This window comes from Coturnix japonica, chromosome 23 (assembly GCF_001577835.2).
Source record: "Coturnix japonica isolate 7356 chromosome 23, Coturnix japonica 2.1, whole genome shotgun sequence".
In the NCBI taxonomy this organism is placed as follows: Eukaryota; Metazoa; Chordata; class Aves; order Galliformes; family Phasianidae; genus Coturnix; species Coturnix japonica.
This window is the reverse complement of record NC_029538.1, coordinates 1,705,053-1,730,215: the sequence shown is the minus strand read 5'-3', so window position 1 is coordinate 1,730,215 and position 25,163 is coordinate 1,705,053. Positions and strand designations below refer to the sequence as shown.

Genomic DNA, 25,163 nt, shown 5'->3' with positions numbered 1-25,163 from the left:
AGGGGAAAATAAAATAAGGGGGAAAAAGGGGGGGAAAAAGGGGGGAAAAAGGGGGGAAAAAGTCCCACCTGTAGGGTCATAAGGTGATAGAGAGGGGGTTGGGATCCCTGTTGGATGCCTTTCCTATTTTGGCACTGTGGATGGCAGATCCACACAGAGGCTGGATGTGTGAACACCTTTTGTTCTCCAAAGGGAAAGCTATTGGCATTGATCTGCTCCGAGCCAACGTTCAGTACCAGAGTGTTGAAAGCCACGGAGCAGACCCAACATCGCCATCAGCTGACACAGCCCTGGCACATCTATCACATCACACAATGGATTTGCTCTTCTTGCTGGCTCACTAGGCAGCGTATCACCAAGGACCAGCTCTATTGGCAAAGCCACACACAGGGGACAGCACTGACAGGGCCACATATCCCTGCAGTGCCAACACACCTTCCCCCCCATACAGGGGCCATTTCAGTTCATTGCCTGTTAAAGAGGAGGGTACAGCCAACTGCTGGAGCACAGAACACCATTTTCCCCAGGCTGGGTTTCAAATAAATCAATACTCCTGTACTGCACAGCTTTCTTTGTGTTCATTCAGCATTCAGGGCTCTCCATCCCCAGCACAGCACTGGCAGAAAATGGGTGAGCAGTAGCTGACAGCAGGGTCTTCCTAGTGACAACTGGAAAGCTGCTGCCGTTGTTGTGCTATTGATCTAAGCAGAATACAAAACACCTGAAGTCAGCAGGGAAAAATAGCTGCAGTTGGAAAAGAAACTGTAGGGGGGTGGGGAGCAGGGGTAGAGCAGGTAAGAAGTTTTCCATGCATAAAATGAACAGCCGGGCATTTTGTTGCAGCTATCTTGCCCGACTACAATAGTGGCTTAACGTAGGGAGCAGGAACAGTGCCACCATTGTTTCTGCAGTCTCTCGTTTGACAAGAAACAAAAGGTTTCGCTCCCATTTCTGCCAGCAACTTGCCACCGCTGGCTCCTCTCCTGTTGGCAGCGAGGAAGCAGCTCTAGCTCCTGTGGGCCTGAGATGTCCTCAGCACAGCAGTCTTTGCTTCCTGCAGGCACCAGCGTGACACTCACACCCTGGGGACACAGAGCATCCCTGAGAGCGTGGCAAGGAGGAGCTCAGACCCCGCACCACCCCATTGCATGCCAGCACTGCTGCAGCTCAGCCCTGGGTTACTTCCCCTTTTCTACCCCGGCTCATCTCTGAGCCTGAGAGAAGCAGGCACCCAGCCAGCTCTCGTTCAGCGAGCGGCTTCCTTGGGAACCTTCCCTGTTGTGACAGCTCAAACATTGCAGGGACTGCCAGGACCGAACCACTCAAGGAACAGATCCCCTCCCCCTTCTGACATTGACAACCACAGCAGCAGCAGGCAACACCGCATGCAGGAGCCCATTTAAAATGTCACCCAGACACAGGCTGATGGAGGACACCAAGGCGTCCTTCCCCCGCCCTGCAGGTGATGCTGGGGTGGCTGCTTGGCGTTGCTGTTGCTCCTCTCCTGTGGTCTGTGCCTGCTGCAATCTGACAGCCTCTAATCACTCAGCGTGAACCAGAAACGTCGCTCTCATCTGTATTGATGATGGTGCTACTCACCGGCGCAAGAACATAAGCAGGTTCAGCCACCCAGCCCAGAAGCAAACCTCTAAGCCATCTCAGCCCTCGGCTTTAACCTTCAGGTCTTTTCTGCCTCCCTGTCACTTGAGAGCTTCGTTTTCCTCTTCCTCTCCTACAGACGCAGCCAGTCCACGGGGCAACTTTTATCTTTAAAGGGAAAGCCAGCAGCTCAGGGACGCAGGGTGCAGAGCGGAGGAGCTCTAAGAGCCACGTGCAGGTCACAATGATTCCTCAGCTGTGAAATCCACTATAAAAACCTCACCTTTCCTCCTCACCTTCCCTAGAGGGGTTGCCCATCAGCCTCATCTCCTGCAGCAATGAGGCCTGGACGAGGCACAAGCAGCATAACATGCAGAGGACTTAATTCCCCGCTGCAGCAGCGGGCAGTTCTCTGACATCCTGCTCTCATTTTGCTCTCACACAGGAGCCATCTTGAGCCCTTTGCAGACTTGTTCCTGGCACTGCAAACAGTTACAACAGAGAAGAGTGAGCTCATCCGCAGGGCCGTCGTTCCACTCCCCCTCCAACCCAATCCTCTTACTCGAGTTACAAATAAAACCCATTTTTCTAGGTCCTTCTTGCCATTTCCACCCACAATTCAACCACACGGCTTCCCCTTCCATGCCTCCTCTTTGTCCAGGCCAAGAGCTGACCTAATTAGCTGATTGCCAATTCCAGCTGTGGATGCACACTGCTTTGTTAGAGCAGAGCAGTCCTTTAAAGTCATAATTTTTTATCAGACAGGATTTGAAATGAAGAGGCCTGAAAAGGCCTTCAGCTGAAAGGTGTCTAACAGGAATTTCGGAGAGAGGAGTTCAAATGGATGCTGAAAATAGCAGGCTGGCTTTCTAACTCAAGGCCCAGCACTACGCTCGGAGGGCAGGGAAGTATTTGGGAGGTGCTGGAGCAGGTGCTGAGTGTTGGATGCTTTAAAGCCTCTTGCCCAAGTGCTCCAGACATCAGCACTGCTGCACAGAGCTGGGGGTGCCCCATCCCTTGCTCCCCAGCCCCCTTCCCAAATGAGTTCTCCATCACAACAGGCAGGATCCAGCCCAACCAGGCCACCCTCCGCCCACCCCATCCACCTCCATAGAGCAGAAAGGTGGAAGGAAGCCAGAACAACCCCCTACCCCAACAAAACGACACCAAGAAAGAACTAGAACAAAGAACTGTTTAATTGCTTAACCCTTTCTCTTCCAGGGACCAGAGAAACAAGTTTTCTGCTCCTTCTAATGAGGGCAGTAAGGCTTGTGTGTTACCTCTACGACCGCAGGGGCAAAGTTTACGAGATGATCATCTTTAGTACTCGAAAAGGCTACAAATAATGGTCATTGCAACACTAAGAGAATCCTAGAGTCTCCTTACAGAGAGTCCATCGCTAGAATACAAAAATAAAGGAGGCATCCCTGTATATCCCAGGCTAGAAAGAGTTAACCAGAAAGAGCAGGAAGAAGCTTTCCCGAAGAGGGGGTCGAAGTAAACAGCAGAGGTCAATAAAGCAACATCTTCTCCCTACTTCCCCAGCATGTTGGTTTTTTTTCCTTCACCAATAAATACAAATTCCTCATTAACAAGCGACCAAGCAGGCGATCTGCCTGCAACAGGGGGGAAAAGGGGCTACAGGCAGAAAGATTTTGCTCTCCCCTTCTCTCCCATTATTATTTATCTGTTTTAATCAAAGCAGCCATTAAGAAAAAGCAATCCACTGCAGAGGCAGGGAATCTTATCGCTCTCACACTGCAACCGGCAGGTAAAAAAAGAGCTGCGCTGTCTCACAAAGGTAAAAACAACAGAAAAATAGCTGCCACAGCAAAAGGGGAACGGGGAGGGACAGGTCTGTTCTTTTCAGAGCTTTCCTTCTCAGTCCCTGTTTCAAAATCAAGGCTGGAGACATTGCCTGCCGAAAGCTGGGGGGGTGAAAATAAAGAGTGTGATAATTGGGGTGGGGGAAAGCCTGAAGCGAAAAAGAAAAGGCCAGACCACATCAAAAAGACACTCAAGTGAGAAGAATTTTCTGCTGCCTCTGGGTTTTGAAAAGCACTGAGTGCCAGGGCACACCTGGGGTGGGGGAAGTGAATAAGCAGCCAAACAGGTAAACTGAGTAACAAGTTGCATCTACTGCACTGGAACTGCTTGAAAAGAAGCAGACGTGCCCTCAGCAGCCAAGTGGCAGCGACCATCCGTCCCAGGAGAGGAGATGGAGGGTGAGCCTGATTGAACTGAAAAACAGAAGTCTGCCATCCCAGCTCAGCAGAGCACGAGGGCAGCCAGTTGTTTCCTGGTGGTAAGGGGCACGCTCCCACAAGACCAGGGCTTGCCAAGGTTCTGCTTCAGCCACACGTGACAGAGCAGATGGACATCTTTGTCTGAGGGTAGAGATCAGATCCCAGTTAGCTTCACTGCAACCGCAAGGAGAGAGTGGGGGAGGTATCTCTCTGCAAGGAACAGCAAGCATCCTTTGAGAGATGCTGCCAGCTACGAGACTGTGACCTCCTTCCCTCCTGCACAAGGCTCACTCATCTCATAAAGACTGTTCTGGAAGGGAGAAAAAGCCAGTTACCTTGATCAGTCAGCAGTGTGCAGTCTCTCTCATCAACGCCTGGCAGCCAGAAGCAGCCAGAGGAGGAAAGGGAGGCCTCTCATCCTTCCACAGCAGGAACAGGAAGACCAGGGATTGCACCACATGGAAGAACAGCCCTAATGCAGCACACACACATGCTCACATACTCCCAGACACACATCTCACCCCTGGGACCAAGGCTAGCATGTTCAGACCTTCAGCAGTAAGAGACACAAGACAGCGCAGAGCAGTTAAGATCTCCAGGGGCTCTTTGGTCTTAGTTGATAGTCCTAGAAAAAAAAAGCAACCTCTTCAGATTCGGTTGTAGCACAGCTGTGTAAGATCTATTTGATATTTAGTGTTTGGCAACTGCAGGAGGGGAAAACAGAGCTGCGTGTTACATGAGAAGGTAAGGAATGGAAGTACAGTGCTGCATTTCTAGGCGTACTCCTGGCCTCGCAGCCAGAGCCAGTGTGTGGAGAATGGGAAGAGGAAGGAGGTTTTCCTGAGAGGACCATTAGTCCATCAGATGTTACACAGCGAGGCAGAGCAGGCCCAGCCTGGCCAAGACAGAGCAGCCAACTGCATAGAAACGCTGCTGTCTACAGCTCAGAGCATTGGGTGCAACATGTACGTGGTGGCAACGTTCTCAGCTCCAACACTGGTGACGAAGAGAGTAGTAGAAGGTGAACACAGCTACACACGTTCCAGGCAATAGAGAGAGAAGCTCTGCGACAGTGCTGTTACCAGCCCCTTTCCTCAGCAGCTTTAGCTGCACAAGTCCTGGGCTCTGACCAGACCTGCTCCCATCACTGTCACCTTTCTCCACAGGTTCACAGACCACAGAAGAAAGTATCAGAGCTGGGCAAACACATCCTGCCCTGCTGAGCTGCCCTCGCTGATTCATCAACTAAGATGGATGCCCAGGGACAAGACAGGCAATATCCAGTCCTTAACACAACACAGCCATGTATGATGGCAACGCGTTAGAGATGGAAGCCAGAAGACAGACATTAAGGGTCAAAACAGGTGTTTCGTGGCCAACAACCCTAAACCAGGGGCCTCTAGACAGGCTGGTAGCGTAAGAGCAGAGTCAGGCTTTCAAGACCAAGATCACTGCAGTAAATTCATTCCATAACCCCTGCGCTAGGTTTGCATTTTATTCTGCAGTTTAACATCACTTCTGCAAATGCACGAATGCAGGCAACACTGCTCTGTATCAGGTCAGACAGCAGCTCTGGAGATAGTCACCAGCATACATTGCTTACGGACAACTCGAAGATCCCTGCTGGGACTACGTTCCACTAAAGGCAAACCCCAGGCTGCACTGCCGTGCTGCTCAGCAGCATGATGGGAGAAGGAGGAGGTGGTGGTAATGGTTTAAGGAGACGGCCGCTCCTGCCCCTGCCAGTTTGTCCTACTCTGTGCATAGTGCGATACAGTGCAGTCATTCATCAGAGAAAGTTCAGGACCAAGGAAACTAGGTTCCCTTTCAGCCAAACAATTAGAGGGAGGAGAGGCAGTTCTGTTTTAGCTGGGCCGGCACTGGACTTGCCCCTCTGAGCTGTCTTCATCATCTGAGCCTCCAGCCCCACCACTGGTCAGTCCTGTAATCCGGTACCCCATGTTCAGCAACATCACCTCCAGCGGGTCCGCATTCATTCGTCTCTGGTTAGCTTGGGAAGCACCTTCCATGTCTACTACCACACGGCCATTAAGGGTTTCACTCTGCAAGACAAGAAAGGAGGGAACTCAGCAAGGCAGGGATAGGACCAAAGAGGGGCTGCTACAGCTGCTGCAACCATCAAGAGATCCCAGTAGGAAAGATGAGGTCTGTGTTACCTCTCGTGTCACCAAGACAGTCCTTACCTCTGGCCGGGGATTCCACAGTCGTACAACTGGGTCAATGCCACTGGTGGCCAGGAAGCAGTAACTGGGATGAGGCTGGAGACAATTCACAATCGACTCGTCTCCCTGCAGCACTCTAACGAGGTTGGTGGTTTCTTTCTCCCAGATGAAGAAGGAGCCATCATCTGACCCACTGACTATGTACTGTGCATTGCTAGGGCAAAAGGAGCAGAGACTGGAGATCACAGCTCAGAGCCAAAGCCAGTCTCTAGCAGACATGAGAATCCCAGCTGGCTTCTATAATCAGTAGGCTGCTACCCTGATGCCTGTGGATCCAGATAAAGCTTCCTGCGTTGGTTCCCTCCATCCCCAGGATTCATGTTTCCAAACCCAGAATGGCTTTTCTGAAACACCAGCCCAACCGAGTCCTCTGTGGATCTGCTATGTACCCATTACTGGTGCAGCCACACAAGGATGAGAGCTTGTCACCTTTCTCAATCCTGCAAACCAGGGCTAGTGCCACTTAATGAACAGTCACTCGGGCCTGGCATGAGGCTTCATCCAATGGATGAGAACATTCTGCAGCTGCTCATACACTTGTCCTGCATCCCTATTACGCTCTGCCAACGTACCTGCCAAAGAAATTGGCCTCTTTGATGTCTGTAGTAGTGTTACAGTGGCCGCAGTATCGGAATTTGTAGTCGTAGCTGCGCTCCCTCAGCACCATCTCATCCTCAGAGATGGAATCCTTGCGGCCTGTGGCTCTCAGCCGGATGGGGCCACCCCCTTTCTTGTCCTCAGCTGGAAGAAGAACAGATTTCCCTCATCACAATCTGGGGAGGAACACGTTCTGCACAACAGAAAGTTCATTCTGGAACAGCTCATCAGTTTCATCAAGGAGAGGCCTTAGAGCACAAGCTTCCTTCCATATTATCTCCTAGATACAAAAGACTACCATGTACCGTCCTCTCACTTACGAACAAACCAGGACCAGATACAAGGAAAAAAACAGGCAGTTCTTGTGCACAGTAACAACCTCTCCAAACTCAGAGCTTTACCTCATAGAGGCAGGTGAAGAAAACTCCTCATCAGTTCGTTAGATTTTACAGTGACCTTGAAGAACCCCATGGAACAGCAGCACTCACCATTATCGCTTTTAGAGAAGAGGGCTGCGTTGATGTCTCTGTCCAATGCATCGCAGGCACTGCTGTGTGCTTGTTCTGGGAACTTCCCTTTAAAGTCATCCAGACACTCCAGTGCTTCCGCCACGTACTTGAGTTCAAAGAGACAGCGAGCAAGACGGAAATGGGCCTTCAGGTGGCATGGATTCAAGGATATGGCCTTCAGGCAGTCCCTTAAAGCGTCATAATGGTCCCCATCCCTGAAGAAAAGGAAGGGGTGGGTTAGACAGCCCAGGCAGAAACACTATACACTCTGCACTGCCACCTCCCAGCCATTGCTTTGCTCCTAAGCTTGCTGTTTCCAGCACTCTCTGCAAGCAGACACACCACAAGCTCACATGTTAATGGCATTTGCTGTGTCCCAGGGGCACCATCTGACCAAGGCCAGCTTCTTGAATGCACCTCCATGCATAAACAGGCAGCCCTGCAAGTGACCATGCAGGCAAGCCTTGACCTGCCATTTTAAATCCTGCAGAACAGAGCTCACTGATACAACACATTTAGGGAAGTCCTTTGAAGATGGAGGATGCACAAGCCCTCTGGCCAAGCAGAGGCAAGGTCTGTGCTGCATGGTGAGCGGGGGCTGCTCAGAGCACAGCAGCTCACGCGTGCCCCTTTGTGGACGCTCAGCATGGCAGCACTTTTCCTGCCCACAGCCACTCACAGTCCATGGGGAGGAACTAAACAACCACCAAGCTTCACAGTCCTGGTGGGTACGTATCTAAAGCAGTGGTCTTTTCCCACTTTTATGAGGAAAAAAAAGACAAAAAAACCTTGTTGTATGGGAGATAAGCATTGCAGCAGATTGGTAATGTAAACTAATTTTTATGTCCTATTTAGTGTTACTGGTGCCCATGCCTGATATCCCAGTGGTGGTAGAAGCACAGGCACCTCGGCTTGTGCTCTTGAGGTCTGTATCTACCTTTGCAGCACCGCATGTGAAGCCAGGAGACCGAATGCACAGCATTCAGCTTTTATTCTAATAAGGAGGGAATAGAGTTTATTGTGGCGGGGCCGTTCACTGCTTTACCACCCTCAAAAACCCCTCAAACTGAACTAGAGCCACAGACAACCCAACAAGCTGCTGAAAGCAATTTGGAGAGGGATGCAGCTGGCTCCTATGAGCAAGTGTTTGAAGGACTGTCTTGGAAGTGCTGCAGAGTATGCAGGGCATCTTAAGGAAGGTGAGCAAGGGGAGGTTAGGAAGTCAGAGCTTCCTTTTCCTGGATCTCTCCTGCTACTCAGAACGAGACAAAAGCAAGAGCTGCAGCCATCTGCAGGGCAGCACTATGGCTGCTCCTGCCCTGAACATAAGGGACACCTTAGAGATCTGGGGTTGTTCAGTGTGGGTCACAGTCCAATTGCTTCACTCTTCTCCTCGGTGACATCCCAGCCTTCCTCTGCCATATACTAGTAGCTGTTCCTAGCAGAAAAACACATCTCTGCACCTGAGAAGGTATCAGCTCAGCACTATTTGCATTCTAATCACTGCACACCACAGAAACCCTTTGTGAATACATTTTCACATCAACCTGCTACTGAAAACTGTAGCAAGCGCCAGCTGACAAGGAAAAAGGTTCAGATCTGTCAACAAACTTTGGGAGGAAAAAAGACACCTATAAGAAAAACACCATTTGCTAAGATCAGCACTAAGCTCCTGCCTTCCATCCCTTAACTCCAACCTACTGTTATTCTCCCTAGGAACATGGAGGTCTTTTTGAGGCATATCCCAAATCTCTGCTATTGCAAACCAGCCAGCAGGCCAGTTAGCAGCAGTCACAACAACTGCTGGCTGCTCTTTATCTTGGCAAGGAGATGGGAAAATTCAAACCAGGGACTTCCTCCTTGTAAAGCAAATGTAGATGAAGGACCTCGGTTATTTTAAGTATGTTAATAGCGAGCCACACTACTCAGTCTTTCTCTGCTCAAGGGGACAGATATTAAAACAACTCAGCTGTGCCTTGCAGATGCAGCTCTGGCTATTGGTCAGAAAGGACATTACCCACTGCAGAGGCTAACAATGTGTTTTACAACAATCGAGACAGAACCTCTCCCAGACTCTGAGGCACCAGTTGCCACCTTGTCTAATCCCTCAGAGAGGTCTGCATCCAGCTGAGAGGAACGTGGGTTCGCTGGGGTAACTTGGGAACAACCAGTAGCATCTCCAGCTCCTGGGTCAAGCAGCAACCAAAGCAACTCCAGGCAGTCCTACAACAATCTGGTATCAGGACATGTTATAATATAAAGTAACCATTACCTCACCTGTTGAGAGCAAGTTTACAGACATACTCTAACACAGAGCAGAGCTATCAAAAGAAACATCATCACCCTGCGAGACATTCCTAATGCTGCTGTTCAGAAGTGGGTTTTTGGTTTCCTTTTAAACAGGAAAGGAACAGAACATTACTCATCATACCAGAGGGCTAAATGACGAGTTACTACCAGGTGTGCTTACCTGCACAGTATCTGTGGCCAAATTTCTCCAGCACACATTGCTGTACAATCTCCTTGTTCTGTGCCAGAAGCAATGCACACTTAAGGCTGGATCCAATAACCCGACGCATAAAGAAGCCTGGTGCTTCCCAGCAGATAGCACAGCATTTGTGGTTCTTGGAAATCAAACACCAGCACTGCCTGCAGCACTAAGCATTGCTATTCCATGTCCCACACAGCTCTGCTTACTTACCACTTGCGCTTCATGTAGGCAGCAGCTCTGTTTCCATACAGCATTGCATTGTTGGGGGCTTTCTGAACTGCTTTGCTGTACAGTTGGATGGCTTGAGTCCACAGCTGGCAAGCAAAGGCCTCATTGGCTTGCTGCTTGATTCTCTCCAGGTATGGAGGCAACTCTACCTGGGGACTGAAAGAAGAAAGTAATACAGGTAAGCCTCACCTGCTAATGCTCCAGCCCAGTTAAATACCTGAAGTGTTTTGTTCTAGCTTAGATGCCAGCAAGCATGACCTCACACTGGAAGTTTCCAAGACCCTGCACCCAAATAACAAGAAATCAGGAGAAAGGCTCCTTTTTGACAATCCTTTGATGGTTTTTCTTCATATACAGAAACAGACTCGAAACTTAACAGTGGGTATTTCAAGTGTCTCATTCTTCAGACTTCACAGACACATCTTTGCTTTGACTGCTTTATATATATGCATGTCCAAACTTCCTTCAGCAGTGTATAACAGATTGCAAATTCAGAAGGAAACCAAGCATCTGAGTCCACAGGGCTGCACAAGGCCCATGCTCAGCAAAGCGAAAAGAGCATCTCTGCTGCTGTAGTGGAGGGGCCATCTAGAGGAAGCAAGCTGAAAGCATTCAACAAAGTGACTTTGGTAGAACCTAGACAGTCCATATATGGTATCAAGCAACTGTGCCTTGACTCTTAACCGCATCTCATCTGCTAGAGGAAAACCAGTCAGCAAGATGTGCTGCATGTCTGCTTCTGCTACGCCCCAACCGCACCTAAGGGGCAAAAAAAACCCGCAGGGGTGGTAAGAAGGAGGAATGCTCCATCTATTCCTAGCTCACGTGCAGACTGCAAGAGCAAAAACACCACTGTGGTTACTGTAAAGCCATTGTCAGCTGCAGTTTGCAGCACGTTGGGGCCAAAAAATAAAAACCAGCCAAAGGAAGCAAAGCTCTTTCAGCCCGACAGCCACTCCCATGTATCTGACCACAGTTCCTGTCAGTCAGGAAGTAAGATTGCTCAGGACAGCTAAGAACACCTTGCTTTCAGGCACAGAAAGGCATTCTTCAGTTCTGTCTGCAGTAATTCTTCACAAGAGGCGATGCATTCTAGTAGACCATGCTTCTCCTACGATGCTACAGCCTGATTTGATTCCTGTTCTTTGCCCAAACACCAGGAGCAAATACAGCCCCTAAGACAGAGACCGCCTGACAATCACGCTAACAAAGCAAGTGGGTTTGCACTTCACACCTTGTTTAGGAGCACCTAACCCTGCAAAAAGGAAAAGGATGCGACCAAAGCCTCACGCTTTCATTTAGGTAGATCTATTGCCTTACCTCACGTGTGCTCTTCCCTCTGACAGGCGGAAGCCATTGCTGTGGAGATGGATGCCATTCGACACTCCATTGGTAGAGGTTTTCCCATTCTGCACTTCTAAAGGTTAGGAAAGAAAAGATACAAACATGCCACTCATCAACATGGATTATACAGATTAATCCCTGAAACTCTGGGGTTTAATTTTACAGCACAGCTGAACCAATGCCACAGCACCATTCAGAGCACAACCAAACAGGCTTCACAATTCCACACATCCCTGTCTTCCAGCTGCTTGGATTTGATTTGTCCTCTTATATCTACCACCAAATCTCTACCACTTCAGAGGCTGGGAAACTGAGGACACCATCCAACTGCTCAGCAGAACAGCTCAGAGCTCTCAGTATGCAGAGACGTGCATGCACATGAAGTACACGTGCTGCCTTCTCATAGTCCTTGCCTGAACTTTCTGTACCCAAAAGGGTGGAGCATTTGTTGAAACCATACCACTACAAACCTGTTCAAACTTTTTCCTGCCATGTAAAGTATGACCTCGCCAGATACCACAGCACAGATCACCCGCAGGCATTCAGGACAGAAGAACAGCAAGCAGGACATCTATTTGCTACCAGGATGTGAGTGGTAGATTAAGGCCCAAGGCGAGCTGAGTACACAGACTGAACCCTGAGAGCAGAGCTGGGCAGGGAACACTCCCTGATAAGAGAGAGTCGGCCTCTGCCCCAGGGACAGAGCACTAGATGTTCACTGCGTAGTGCCTGCAGGGTCTGTGTACCAACAGGCCCTGTAAGAAACAGGGCAGGGAATAAAAAGGCTCTTGGATTTACTTATTTGTCAAGTAAATGGCTTTTTGAACCAACTAGCTTACCAGCAGGAGGGAGATTAATGCCAGGCCACATTCTTAGACCAGGAAAGAGATTGTTCTGTCTCCTTCCTAATGGGTGCTTAAAGGGATAACAGCTGCATTCTACATTTTATATAAAATCAAATAAAAACACTGCACCATTTTTTATGTGTCTGCATAAAAAGTTTTTCCCCCTTAGTTAAAGGCAAGGCACTAAGACTTCAATCACTCTACAAAGTCTGCCTTACTCTTTAGGTACAGCTTTAAGAGTTCTCAGTGCACACACACCAACAATTCTCAGCAGCTTTCTCCCCTCCAGACACACGTTTCCACAGAGTTTTGTCACCATGTGTAAGAGTTTTAGAGCTCAGAGTATGAGCTGCAATGCAGATACAGCCCACCAACAGCCATGCCCTACTTCCTTTCCTTCCTGCCTGCCCAAATGAGGGCTGCACAGTACACGGTTGCACTCTGCCTTCCACTTAATTCATGACAGCATCACACTTACCCCCTGAAGTATGGCATTTCTTTGGGAGGAGGAAAGTGTATGGCCGCTGTTTGTATGTGAGATCAAACAAATAGACCTAAGAAAAGAAGAAAGCAGTTGACAACAAAGTCAGTGATACACGGATGCTCAAGGGACAGAAATAAAACAAAGCTAAATGGTTTCACATTGGTGTTAGTAACATTGCCTATCTTCCATCCTGTTTATAGGCGTGTGCCCATAAAATAATGGCAGTGCCAGTGTCTTGCTGCATTCCAGCACTGCATTTATAAAGGACACCACTGAGAAACAGGAGCTTTGTCTTCTTCACAAGGTTCAAACCAACCCATTCACAAAGTTCAAACAAGAAGATATTTTAACTATTTCATTAACACAGTGATCACAAACAAATTAAACATGTATGGGCGGGTAAGCAGCAGCCCCAGAGCTTGGGTCAATGGTGAGCCAGCAAACACAACTGCACTTGAAGCTTCCTGCCAAACTCTTCCCTACTTCTTACCTGCTCCCCTCCCATGTTGACTAAGAGCTCGGTGCCATCAGGACTGAAGGTGACATACGTAGCTACAAGAACCCTCAGCCGGTTGTTGTAGTCTGGAAGCTTCACTGGAAGGTGTCCTGCAAAGGGAAGAGGTCCACAGGATTAGAATAACTCAGAACTGTTGCCTTAGTCCTACACCAGCCCTGTGCTTTTACAAGAAGTTGTTAGGAGAGCAAGAGCATAAAGCACACACAGCAAGTGATCTTCCATTTCCTATCACTGCCTGCTGAACTGGCAACCCAAACACTCAGATGTACGAAGCTGCCTTTTCATGTGCTGCATGTGCTATTTCTGCAAGGCTATTTCCATGAAATAGGGAAGACCAGATTTCAGCTAGCTTGCTAACTGAAGTCTGCAGAACCCAGCACATCCTGGTTTTATGGATTCATTAAGGATTTAGCTTCTGCGATTTGTGGCCAGCCACGAACAAACAGCTCCATTTCCGACTGTCCAATCAGGTTTCCTTAATAAAGCCCTTAGCACAATCAGACCAAGGCTCCTAAATATTCAGCTCACACAAGGGTTCTTTTGCTTCAGACAGCAGATGTGTTGCATGACCAATTCAGGGGACCTACGAAATCCTCTAGTGGGACTCATCAGAAGCAAAGCTGTCAGCACTGGTCTGTTGGACGTGTTGGTCTAAGATATTAATAAAAAAAACCAACAACCTACAGACATTTTGGGGAAAAATCATATACAATGAGCACTGGAGAAGAATGCCTTCACACTGCCCAGACAACGCATTCCTGACTCCTCAGCTGCAGAATGAAGACAAACCACTTCTGTGCCAGGAAGGCTTTAAACAGCACCCTCGCTGGAACCAGTTCCAGAAGGATGTCTAGACTCCTCAGGTTATCCAGTCCTCGACTTTGCAATAAAACTGACAAAAAGACACTGAAGACATTTATGCTAGACAAAGAGGAAGGCCAGCTCACCAACACACATCGCTGCCAAGTTGGGGAAAGCAGGCTGGTAGCATAAGCAAGAATTCACAGCACAGAAGCAAAATAATCTGCAATTCTGTACAACATCCCTCGATTAGAGAAGCGCTCTTTCAAGCATTGGTTCCTTGTGTGATGAGTAGAAGTCAGGCGTTAATCTAAAGCCCCATCAGTCTCCCCCAGTACCTGCCACGTAGTACTGTGCTGCGCCATCCGGGAGAGGCTTCTGCCGGTCGCAGAACGTGTGCACTCCAGCTGAAGGACACTGCTTCATGCTTTTTCTAGCCAGAAAGAAGACCAGTGTTACAATCACGGCATTCAAGCTGGAAGCCTGAGCCCTGCTGACACTTTCTGTTCATACATAAGCAGAAGCCCTCACAATCAGACCTGCCTCACACCACCCCACGTACTTGCTTGGATGAAAAAGACTCTGGGTGACAGAAAAGAGTGAGTAAAACAGCAGTGAGACTAGTGTGAGAGAGATCCCTGCAGCTCCTCCTCCCCACCAAAGCCTTGCACAGATTTCTGTACCACTCAAGTCAAAAGCCAGCTGCTGTTACCTGTGGTTGTGGATCATGCGTATGTCATAGAGCCGCACAAAGGGTCCGCTTGCCCCTACTGCTAAGTAGTTGTTATCTTGGGGGTTGACTGTGAGGCATTTGGCTTCCACCAGCTGCCCGCAGTACTCTGTCAGGTCTATCAGGACTTCTGAACGCTTGCTGTTCTCTCGTAGATCATACTGCCTGCAAATGGAGGACAGAGTCAGGCAATCTGTGCCAACAGAGAACGACAACAGCAGGAAGAGAAGTGTAGCTTTCCATGGTGACCAAGCTGAAGGCCTCTCAAATCACCACAGTGGCATTACCTGCCTTCCTCCTTTCCATTTGATGCAGCTATTCCTTCCTTGGACTCACTTTCAGAGGAAAACACACCAGCTGGGTACCATATTTATCAAATGCATCTACATTTCAAGATGATTCCTTTCAGATGAGCTGGAGCTCATAGTATTCAAACTGTCTGCCTTTCAATTTATGCCTAGTACACACTGCAGTGGATTATTATCCATTTCATTTCAGGGCAGAATGAGTTCTGTACCTGATTAGCCCATCTTCTGCTGCGCTCCAGAAGGTGTTGGGCCACATGGGAGCTGTGGCAATCCGCTTAACTCTGTTGGTGTGATCTCCAAACATGTGGATGGTCTCCTTGACAGTCAAGTCATGGACATGCACCTTGGAATCTGCAGCTCCTGTGATGAGGATCCGATCCCCTGAATGTGGCAAGAACTGGGGAAGACAGATGTGACATTCAAACTATATTCCACATACGCTGCTATGCACTTTCAAGAGTCCCCACTGACAGTAACACACAAAATGGTTTCTTCATCACATATCTTTAGTTCCTGATTAGCTCCAACCATTCCCTCTGACTTCACAGAGATAAGAAGCCAAGTTAAGGAGCTGCGTGAACTGAGAGCACAAATTAAGAAGCACAGGTACCAGATGCAATGCCATTTTTCCTCACATTAGAATTATTAAATGACTGGGGACAGGGGAATGGATTGCCTGCATTACAGTGCTTCCCAGCAGCTTTTAAATAGCCCATTCTCTTACCCAACTAGTCCTCCTTACCACATACCTTGACAGAAAAGATGTTTGCTGTATGTCCTGTGTGCATAGAAAGGAGTTTCTTGTGGTGCAGAGGATCCCAGACAATGGTATGCTGGTCATCTGAGCCAGAGGCCAACAAGCTAAAAGAAAGAGAAAAGAAGGGTGCATCCCATATTCTTCTGTTCTGGGCTGTGATCAGTTCCTAAGACTGGTCTGAGCACAGGCAGTCACTAAGTTAATCCAGCTCTGAGAAACCCCCTCTTCCTCCCTCTTTACACAGCTATGTTTGCTTTATGCTTCCCACATACCAGCCATCTCAGGAAGCTAAACCAGCCAAATAGCAGTTCCACAGAAAATAAAGCAAGGTTGGCTTTTCATCTTCATTTAGCATCTTAGCTCACCACAGGTTCAGATGTCACAGCAGAAACACCAGGAGCATTTGGTCAACAATGAAACACAGGGTCTCTGTGTTCATTATCAGCCTGGCTGCATTAAGTGCTCCTACAGCATGGTAGAACTCAAGCCAAGCTATTCATCCCCGGACTTTGGATGTGCCCAAGCAGTCCCAAGGCAGGGCTCACGTAGTGACTCATGGGCTGCTTTTTAAGCACAGGGTGTGGCAGCAATATTACAAGGCATTTGTACATCTATCCGTGCCTTATACATTTATCTTCTGGTGAAGCAAAAGAATCTGACATCTGCACCCTGGGTTGCCTTAAACTCATTTCCTTGGAGGCAGAGCTCTCACAAGCACATGAAATTTCCACTGGTAAATAATTCTGAAGACTACCAGACAGCAGGCTGGGGTTTTATAAGAGGGATGTCAGGAAATACAGGCTCTTCCTTCCATCCAGTTATTTCTCATGCAGATACTCTTTATTCCACTCAGCTGAGTGTTGCCCTAAAAGTGCATGGAGGGGCAAATGCTCTGCCTCCTTGCCTGATATATCTGCTCCCAGCAGCAGCCTCTACCAGCACAGTGCACAGGGCAGAGAAACATCACTTCTCAATGGCTGGACAAATCCTAAAGATCCATTATAATCTATAATACCACTTAAGAGCGGAAAAGCATCTTATCTCCCCATAAGATATGGGGGGATATCTTATCCCCCCATATCTCCCCATTTTAGTCTGACCATCTCCCAGACTAAGGGGACACTTCCAATAATGTACAGATATAGCGAATAAGATTCAGCTTCTCTGATGCGTGAGCTCCAAAACAGATCAAAACTTGGAGCTTGAGCCTCCATCCATTTCACCAGGAATGGGAAGCAGATGTTCATGATAACAGGACCCACATCCAGCTCCTGAGAGAACCTGTGCTGTCAGATCCCCCCCCAAACAAGTCACATACTTACTCTCCTTTTTCGTTCCATTCTAGACAGTTGACACATCCAGAGTGACCCTGAGCAAAAAAAGGGAAGACAGAATTACACAAACTTCTGAGCTGCTCCACAGCAACACGTAACTTCTTCTGACACACTCAGCCTTCAATTCCAGCCCTGCTAAAGAACACCCACATGAGCACCTCTGGAAAGCACAGACTTGCTACAAGCAGCTGGAGCAGAAAAGGCAAAATGAAACAAAAGAAACAACACAGCATTGAATAGAATGGCAGTTCAGTCTGAGAGGCTGCTGCTTATATCCTGCTGTATGCACAGAAAGGTGACTTTGCTTCAACAGCCCTTGGCTAGGCTGACAAATTACACGTGCAGGTTCTCTGGGATTGCAAGGAAAATGCACTTTTGATAACTCTGAGAAGCACCTTGCTGCTGGGTGACTGCATCATACATCTTCAGCCAAATTAGCTCGCAACTGCAACAGGAAAGACTCACAGAGCACCGAGTAGCATTTGATACCAAAGCTGTGGTTGAAAAGGGAGACTGAAGAATTCTTTCCTCCCCCAAATCAAGACAACCCTAAGATCTGTGTCAGGCTGCAAACCCATCCTTTAGACAGCACTATGCTTCAGCAGCTGACAGCTGCCCACTCCACACACCTCTGCTGGGGTTCACTGATGCACACCAGCTGAAGGCTCCTGCAGATGCATTAGGAAAAGCAGAAAACTCACACAAGATCATACAGAGCTATTCCTGGTTTTAATACAGTTTAAAGGACTAGGCAGTCAGCATCCCTCTCTCATACAAGAGAGAATTCCACACACTCCAGCACGCTGTGCTTTCACTAGTAAACTGAACAAGTAGCTCTATTTGCTTCCTGGATGCTGCCCACTTACCTGCAATTCTGCTTCTAGGCCCAGGCGTCGAATGAACGGATCGGTGACGTGATAGTGCCGCTCAAAGCCCAGCGCACCGCGCTCCTGCATGAAGCAAAGGAGTGTTACACTGATCACAGCAAGCAATATAGTCATTATTATTATTATTATTATTGATTTATGAGAAAAGATTCAAGCATGGTACAGATCAAGGTGGGGCTCTGCCAGGTATTGGGGCATCCAATGTCCTATTGTAGGAAGACATCACTCACATCACCAGGCACGTTGTTTGGAATCCTTGTACCTGGAGCGGTTGGAAATGATGTCTATTGAATTGCCAGCAAGATGAGGACTGAAGGTGCCCACACCAAGACAAAGCTGAACACTTCATGCCAGAAATGGAAGATAAAGAGGTTGCCCATCTCAAACCCTTGGCAACCGTTCCAAAACCAACAGACTCCTGAGTCCACAGCACTGGATTATTGCTGCTGAGAAGTCTGTCATCACACAGGATCCATCCTGAAGCACAAAACATCACTTTGCAACCTGAGTCGAGCCCTTGTAACCTCAGCAATTCCACGTCATCCTCACTGCTCATCAAGTCTACCACCACCAATGGGAAATGTACTGGGGAATGTCACCAGACAGCACCTGAGATGGTTGATTTCATCAGAAATGGGGTAGGAGCACAGAGCTGCAGCACCACAGCACCGCCTGTTCTATTGGGAAGAGAACAGCTGCCACAGAACTGCGTCAGTACAAATGAAGGTGAGGAAAAGCAGGACAGTTGTTTCCCCTGTGATCTCCCAGAGTTTGCAGATGCGTTAGCAGATGGCTTCAATGAAAGAAGGCCAACCACAGAGGCAGGAGTGAAGAAAAGGGAACGCAAGTCATACTTGGGATGGAACACTTAAGATGTGAGGACAGCTTCCCTCCCAGCACCCAACTCAGCCTCAGTCCCCCCATGAGATGCTGTAGTCAGGTGAAGATGACCTACCCCTTACTTATCACCATCTACAGCTGACAACACTGATGTCAAAGCTTGTACTTATGGTGCTGGGAACACATTAGTAGTTGTAGAGTGGACACAAAGAACGAGTGTGATACGTGGCAGCTCTGCAGATCACTGCTAATAATGAGCTCCACTCACCGCCCCAAAATGGAGATAAGCATAAGGATACTGGAAACAAACAAACTAATAAACTCACACGGGCTTTTGTAGTAACTTCCATGACAAACTTCAAACCCCCAGACGTATTTTGAAGGACAGCATTCCCAAAACACTCCCAGGTCCAGTGCGAGGTGCTGCAGTTATAATTGCCTTGCTATTGTAACCTCAGGAGCTTTGTGAGCTCTGTGCAGTCGGATATTGCTTTTTCTACAAGGAACTGTCAGACTTAGCAACCTTCCCAAGGTCACACATGAAAGTCTTGCAGAGCAGTCGGTGTGAAGAAGTCCCAGGCTAACACTGCAAGCACAGAACCATCCCTTCCTCGTTAGGCAGCAGAATATATCTTTGCACGTGGATTAAATTACAGGCTTATCATGCAACGTTTGGTACCAAACTGCACAGCGAAGCGGGGGCTGCAAGCTCCTGGTGCCTCGTTCCAGTCCATTTTCATGAATGCTGATTACCAGAAAAGCTGCAAACGCTTTAAGGCCTCCCAGTTTGAGCAATAATTGCCTATTGTGTCTGCTGTAGCTGGTCCTTTCACGTTAGGAGATATTTCACTAACGCAGCCATCAGATGACTGATCTGACCACAGCTGAAGTTTTTTCCTACACAAAGGAAGCAAACACACCACTCCTTTAAAGCAAAAGAAAGGCAGCAAGCGAGGGAGACAGAGATAGAGAGAGATCATTAGCCTTACTACAGTCAGAAAACACCTTTGATGGCAAGATCACACAAAAAGAACACAAAGAAGTAGGCGAAAAACTCATGAGGGAAGCTAGCTAAGGGTCCTTTGTGTTGCTCAAACACAAGTAGCCAGGTCTCTCTCTTCAGTGCTGCACTCTAAAGGAAATGATCTGCCCATGTTGAGCCAGTTTGGTGTGCTCCTTCTAGGGAGAAGAACCATATCCTCATTATGCCACACTGTGCCCCAGTGCCTCATTAAGGAGGATGACAGGCCTCGTACATTTGTTCTGTTAAGCTTCTTATGCGGCTTATCAATATGCAAGTAGCAGAGATCCCTTCAGAGCTGAAGGCAACACGGGTGCTTCACAACCCGGCAACAGCACTGACTGCTGTGTGCTCTGCACCCAACCCAAGGAACACAGCTCACACACACCTTGATCTGCCTGTGGATGATGTCTCGAGTTATGTTTGCTTTCGCCATCCTCTTGCAATGGGGTGGGTGAGGAGAAGTTACTGGAAGAGCCGCTGTGCAGCCGAGCATGCCAACAGAGCGAAGATCCACACTACGGGCATTTAATTACCTGCAGAACAAAACAGGGAGGGGATAAAGACAGGCAGACAAACATATCAGGTCACTCATATACAACAACAGACGGTATCGAGCACTTCCTTGCCCTCCCTGAAACCAGCAGTGGCCAAGAACTGAAGCGTTCAGTGTACAGACTGTTGGAGAAACTCAAGGATGGGAAGAAACAACAGGACTGAGGAACACCCAGGTCAGGGGTCCCCTCTCTAGACTGCGAACAAACAGCCTGAGCACAACTCCAGCCTAGAAAAGCCACACTACGAGGCCTGCAAAGACCCTGTGTGTCCTCACCAGTTTCAAAGCCTCTCCCACTTCTGTCCAGTTCCACTCATTCCGCCCTGAACTCACAAAGCTCTGCCATTTCTGGCAGCCTCTCCTCTCTGATTCGCTCTGTTCGATCACAGTAACTATTTCGGTGGAAATAATCAAACACAAGTGCTCCTTAGAAATCCTAACAGCTCATCATCAGGTGACAGCACCACCACAACACCCCATCAATAGAAAAGGGGTGATCTTTTTACATGGTGCAGCTGGGAGAAATTCGTGGTCTCCATGCTGTTCTGCCCTACATAAGCCAAGGGCTCTGAATTCTCTTTCAATGAGTGCTCACAAGCAGAACAAGCCAAAAATGCTCTTGAACAAGGAAATGCTGATTCATTGAAATGAGGTTTTTCCCAAGTGACAAACAGCCCTATGACCCTGCAGGAGCATCACTGTGCCCACAGACAGCAAAGGAATGGCACACGAGCAAAGCAACGGCCAGATCTTCTCATGGCAGCCCCCTAAGCAGCAATTTTAGAGCTCTCAAATATGACGTTGAAAAAGGCAGAGCTGTTTGCAGACTGGCCCCATACACACACACAGGAAGAGACCTCATGTTTTAAGCATCCTTAGCATTATTCACTCCTGTGTTAAGTAATAGTTGCTCCACTCTCTGGCTTAATAGCAAGAGGCACCACTGTGAGTGCATTTCCTCATCAATATTGCACACTGATCCTTGTAGTGGGATGATGAGCTGTCAGATTTTGATACCTGCTCTCTAGCTTGCCATGCAGGCTTAGAGATGGGTTTGTTCACAAAGACCAAGCCTACAAGGGGACAACAGCAGCAGCAATCAAGCTGCTCCCTTTCTCCTGCAGCCCAAGCCAAGGCAGAACCTGCTGCTTGCAGCACAGAGGTTAAATGGGAAACTGGGACAATCCAGCAGATTCTCGTGCCCAAGGCCAGCTTGCCACAACCACACCATGCAGAACAAGCTATGCTGCTGGATGCTAATGGCAGAACATGGTTTCCAGTCCCTTTCCTGCTAAGCTCTGCAAGCAGAAGCGGACTGCCAACTCAACAAGCAGCTCCACACCCAGGCAGGCTGCAGGGCTGAGCACTACCTGCAGTCTCCCACCTCTGTTTTCCACAGACACCTTTCCAGCCTGGATCCCACACTGGGCAGCCTCACATTGACCCTCTGGGATGCACAGGGCTTCCTCCACCTACAGACAACAGGGCAGCCACCTCCCCCCCCTCTGCAGCACAGCACACCGGTACTTGCTTACACCTGAGCTCCCCTCCTCCTCCACACAACCCATGGAACGCAGTGGCTTCACACAGAGCTTCCACAGGAACCTGTGAGCAGGGGCTGATGACAGTGAGCTGACTCTTTCCAGAGAGGCGAATGATCCATCAGCAGCACAAAGCACGGCATAAAGAGATGGGAAGGACAATATTCCAGTAGATCCCAATGCCTCCACCTTGCTGGATGCTTCCCACCCATGTGCTGCTAAAGAGGCTACAGCAAAACCACCAGCACAGCTTATCTGCTCTCTGTACGAGCAGCACAGTCAGAGGAAGATATGAGCATCAGCACAGCCCCAGAACCACTGTCCCTTAAGACAGATGCCTTTGCTTTCCAATAGTCAGTGCTGCCACAGCGAGGGTGATTCTGAAGCACAGGTTTTGTGGCAGCACAGCACTGCTCTGCAGTCTGGTACCTCTCACAGTGTTTCTGGGATTCCAGTTGTGTTGTGGAGCATCCCAGCATCGCTCAGCAGGTCTCAGCATCAGAGCGACACGTCTCAGCTTGATTTCTTAGGAGGTAAAGGTGAACAAAGTCAGGGATGAAATCGGCCCTTTGGTTGACAAAGTGGAATGAGAGTTTTAAGCAACATATCCAACTCAAAACTGACTTTAAACATGTTATAACCAAGGCCAGGCACCACGTCTAACACACCTGAGATGCCAAAGCAAGCTTTCTAGTTTCTAATGGTCTCATTTGACCATCAAAAACAACTTATGAAAAGAGGGGATCAAGGTCCAATGGTGAGGAACAACTGGGGATAAACCTGTGCTGTCACTACCAGCCATGATCACACAAACAGATTCACTTTCCTGTGCCTCAGAGATCACACAAGCTCTACTGGTCCTATAGCAGACGACTGCTGGAGCAACGTTTCACCATCCCCTTCCATCAGTGCCTCCATGCTCAGTCCCAGAGGCGACCTTCACTGTGCCAACCCCCCCCGGGATACCCCACTTCCAGCTCACCCACCCAACAGCCTTTCCTCCATAAGGGGGCCCGTCCCACCTGTATTGAGTCTGACCCTCCTGCTCCAGCCGTGTGAAGCTCCAAGAGAACAAAAAACACCCCAATACTTTCGCAACACTTGGCCTCGAAAACATACAGTCAAAAATTAACGAGCCCCAGATTTCCGCAGGCTGCGATCCCAAGATCTGCTGGGCCCTATTTACACCAACAGCAGCCCCAGAGCCCTCTAAGCTCCTGGTAATGAGCTCTTCCAAAGACCAGTTGGCTCTTCTAATTTTCCTGAAACGCTCGCTCACATTCTAGGAACAAAATGTCAACGTTCACAATGCAAACAATTCAGCTGCACTACTATTGACCTGTCCCCATGCAGCCAGAATGTGGGGGGGGCTGTTCTTTAGCTCCTTTCTCAGCACCCCCCTGCACAGCCCAACCTCATTCAGCAACGCAATGACACAGGTTACACTTCCAAATCCAAACCAAACGACCACTGCCCTTCTGAAAACAGCAGCAACGCAGCATCTCCACCGAGCAGCTTCACGAGCAATGTCCTTCCGTACCCTCTGGATGAGCCCGAGTTTTTCAGTCTTCATGCTCAAGGTCATCAAAACAAAAAGCAGCACTTTGTGCACATCGAAGCTTTGCGGATACATGATTCATCCCAGAGGAAGATTCCTATGACCCTCCCCTTTAGCATCTATCAATTACTTCATGCATCCAAACGCCACCTGCAACCCAATCCCATGACCCGACAAGCTTCTTTAGACTCACAACTTACTTCCTCTATACCTTGACTTCCCAAGCGGCCACGGGTTAAATTAGAACATATGTATACAGATTGAATAGCAAACCTAGAGGAATGAGAGGAGGAGACGGCAGACAGCGAGTAAAGGGAAGGTTTTGCTCCAGCTGAAGGTGCTGCCAGGAGCAGCGAGCACTCAAGACAGACAGCACTGCACACACAGCCAACAGCAGAGGAGCTGCTTGCAGAGGAGCACAGGTAAGAGCTGAGACCTGATGGACCAGGAGTGGAGAGCAAACTTTCATTGCACTGCAGGGTGGGCTCTGCCCTGCCATGCACAGCAATGAAGGGATGCTGCAGGGCCTGCAGCCAGGCCAAGGGGGGGGGAGCAGCAGTGGGGTGAAGGCCGCCCCACAGCACTTTAGTTTGAGGAGCAGGAGAAAGTTCCCACCTCGGGGAGGGAGAAGCACACAGAGGAGCTGGGGGGGTTAATGCCTTTGGGGGGGGCAAGGCTGTGGGATTGAAGGTGGGGTATAGGCCAAGAGCTGAGGGCAGGGAGCGGCTGCTGACAGCACAGAGCGATACAGAGCAACGAATGGAGGGGGGGGTCGGTGACAGGAGAGGAGCGGAGGGGGGGGCCGGGCCGGGCCCGTTACCTGTCAGGCCTCCCGGCCTAGCGGGCGCTGCAAGTTGTGAGGCTCCATCCCAAGGCAGCGGGCAGCCCCGGGGGCCCCGCAGGAGGCAGGAGCTGCGTCCCGGGCTCGGGGAGGCTCGGGGGGGGGGGCCCTGATGCTCAGCCCTGGCCGTGCCCCCCCGGCCCGTGCCCTGTTTACCCCCTCAGCTGGACGGGGCTCAGCAGCACCCCCCGCAGCCGCTCGCCCCGCTCAGCTCCGCGCATGCGCCACGCTAACTGCGCCACCGCCTCCCGGGTACCCGCAGCGATTTGGACGTCACGCAAACGGCGTAAATCGAGTTCGGGAATACTGCCCTTCCCGAACGACGACGCCGTGTGATTGACAACTCGCTAAGCCAACCGGGAAAGGGGAGAGCGCTTAGGGCAGGGATCGACCAATCGGAGAAGGGAGGGGCGGGGTGTCGGGAGTTGTAGTGGCGGCGGAGCGCTGTGGGCCTGGCAGTCGGCGGCAGCGCTCGGAGCGGCTCAAACAGCAGCTCCCACAGTAACAACGTTATTAGTGAGGGAAAAACACGAAGGAGCCGGGCGGTGGCGGTGTTGCCTCGGTGAGAAGAGCCCCGCTGCTCCCGCTGTTGTGTTAATAGCACAGAAAGGCCCTTTTTACACAGCAGACACGGTGTGGGGATGGAGGGATTCCCCACACGGCCAGGCCAGGCCGCAACCATCGGCCTCCACCTCATAAACCATTAATTTCTTATTAAGCTGCGGTCAGTTCTCACAGCACATCATTAATTGCTGCCTTTGCGTCTGGCCGGGCTCTATTAATGAAACAAACAGCAATCGGGCTTTATCTTCCTCTCTCAGATGCCATCCATCCTGCCGGGGACACGGAGCTCCATGCAGAGCAATGCGGGCTGTGGGTGCCCTTG

At 49.5% G+C, this 25,163-nt stretch overlaps 1 protein-coding gene across 1 annotated transcript; it reads right to left on the bottom strand.

Annotated features, from left to right (window-relative positions):
• Nucleotides 1-2,777: 2,777 nt before the first annotated feature.
• On the bottom strand, nucleotides 2,778-24,510 carry WDTC1 (WD and tetratricopeptide repeats 1). The gene is made up of 16 exons (XM_015883616.2): nucleotides 24,257-24,510; nucleotides 20,170-20,317; nucleotides 17,900-17,983; nucleotides 17,022-17,068; nucleotides 15,692-15,803; nucleotides 15,152-15,339; nucleotides 14,617-14,799; nucleotides 14,243-14,337; nucleotides 13,077-13,192; nucleotides 12,581-12,656; nucleotides 11,234-11,330; nucleotides 9,896-10,069; nucleotides 7,174-7,409; nucleotides 6,661-6,829; nucleotides 6,050-6,242; nucleotides 2,778-5,908 (listed from the first exon to the last, which is right to left on the bottom strand). Exons 2-16 carry the CDS (start codon nucleotides 20,275-20,277, stop codon nucleotides 5,711-5,713), a joined length of 2,076 nt encoding a protein of 691 aa, XP_015739102.1. The 5' UTR covers nucleotides 20,278-20,317; nucleotides 24,257-24,510; the 3' UTR covers nucleotides 2,778-5,710.
• Nucleotides 24,511-25,163: the final 653 nt, after the last annotated feature.

Bases quoted from the DNA above. Each gene is read 5' to 3' on its own strand.
- WDTC1 (XM_015883616.2), bottom strand. From the start codon at position 20,277: ATGCTCGGCTGCACAGCGGCTCTTCCAGTAACTTCTCCTCACCCACCC. The intron at 17,069-17,899 runs GTAAGTGGGCAG...TTTTTTGCTCAG, and splicing joins GCCTAGAAGCAGAATTGCAG to GGTCACTCTGGATGTGTCAA. The intron at 6,830-7,173 runs GTGAGTGCTGCT...TTCTTCTTCCAG, and splicing joins CTTCTCTAAAAGCGATAATG to CTGAGGACAAGAAAGGGGGT.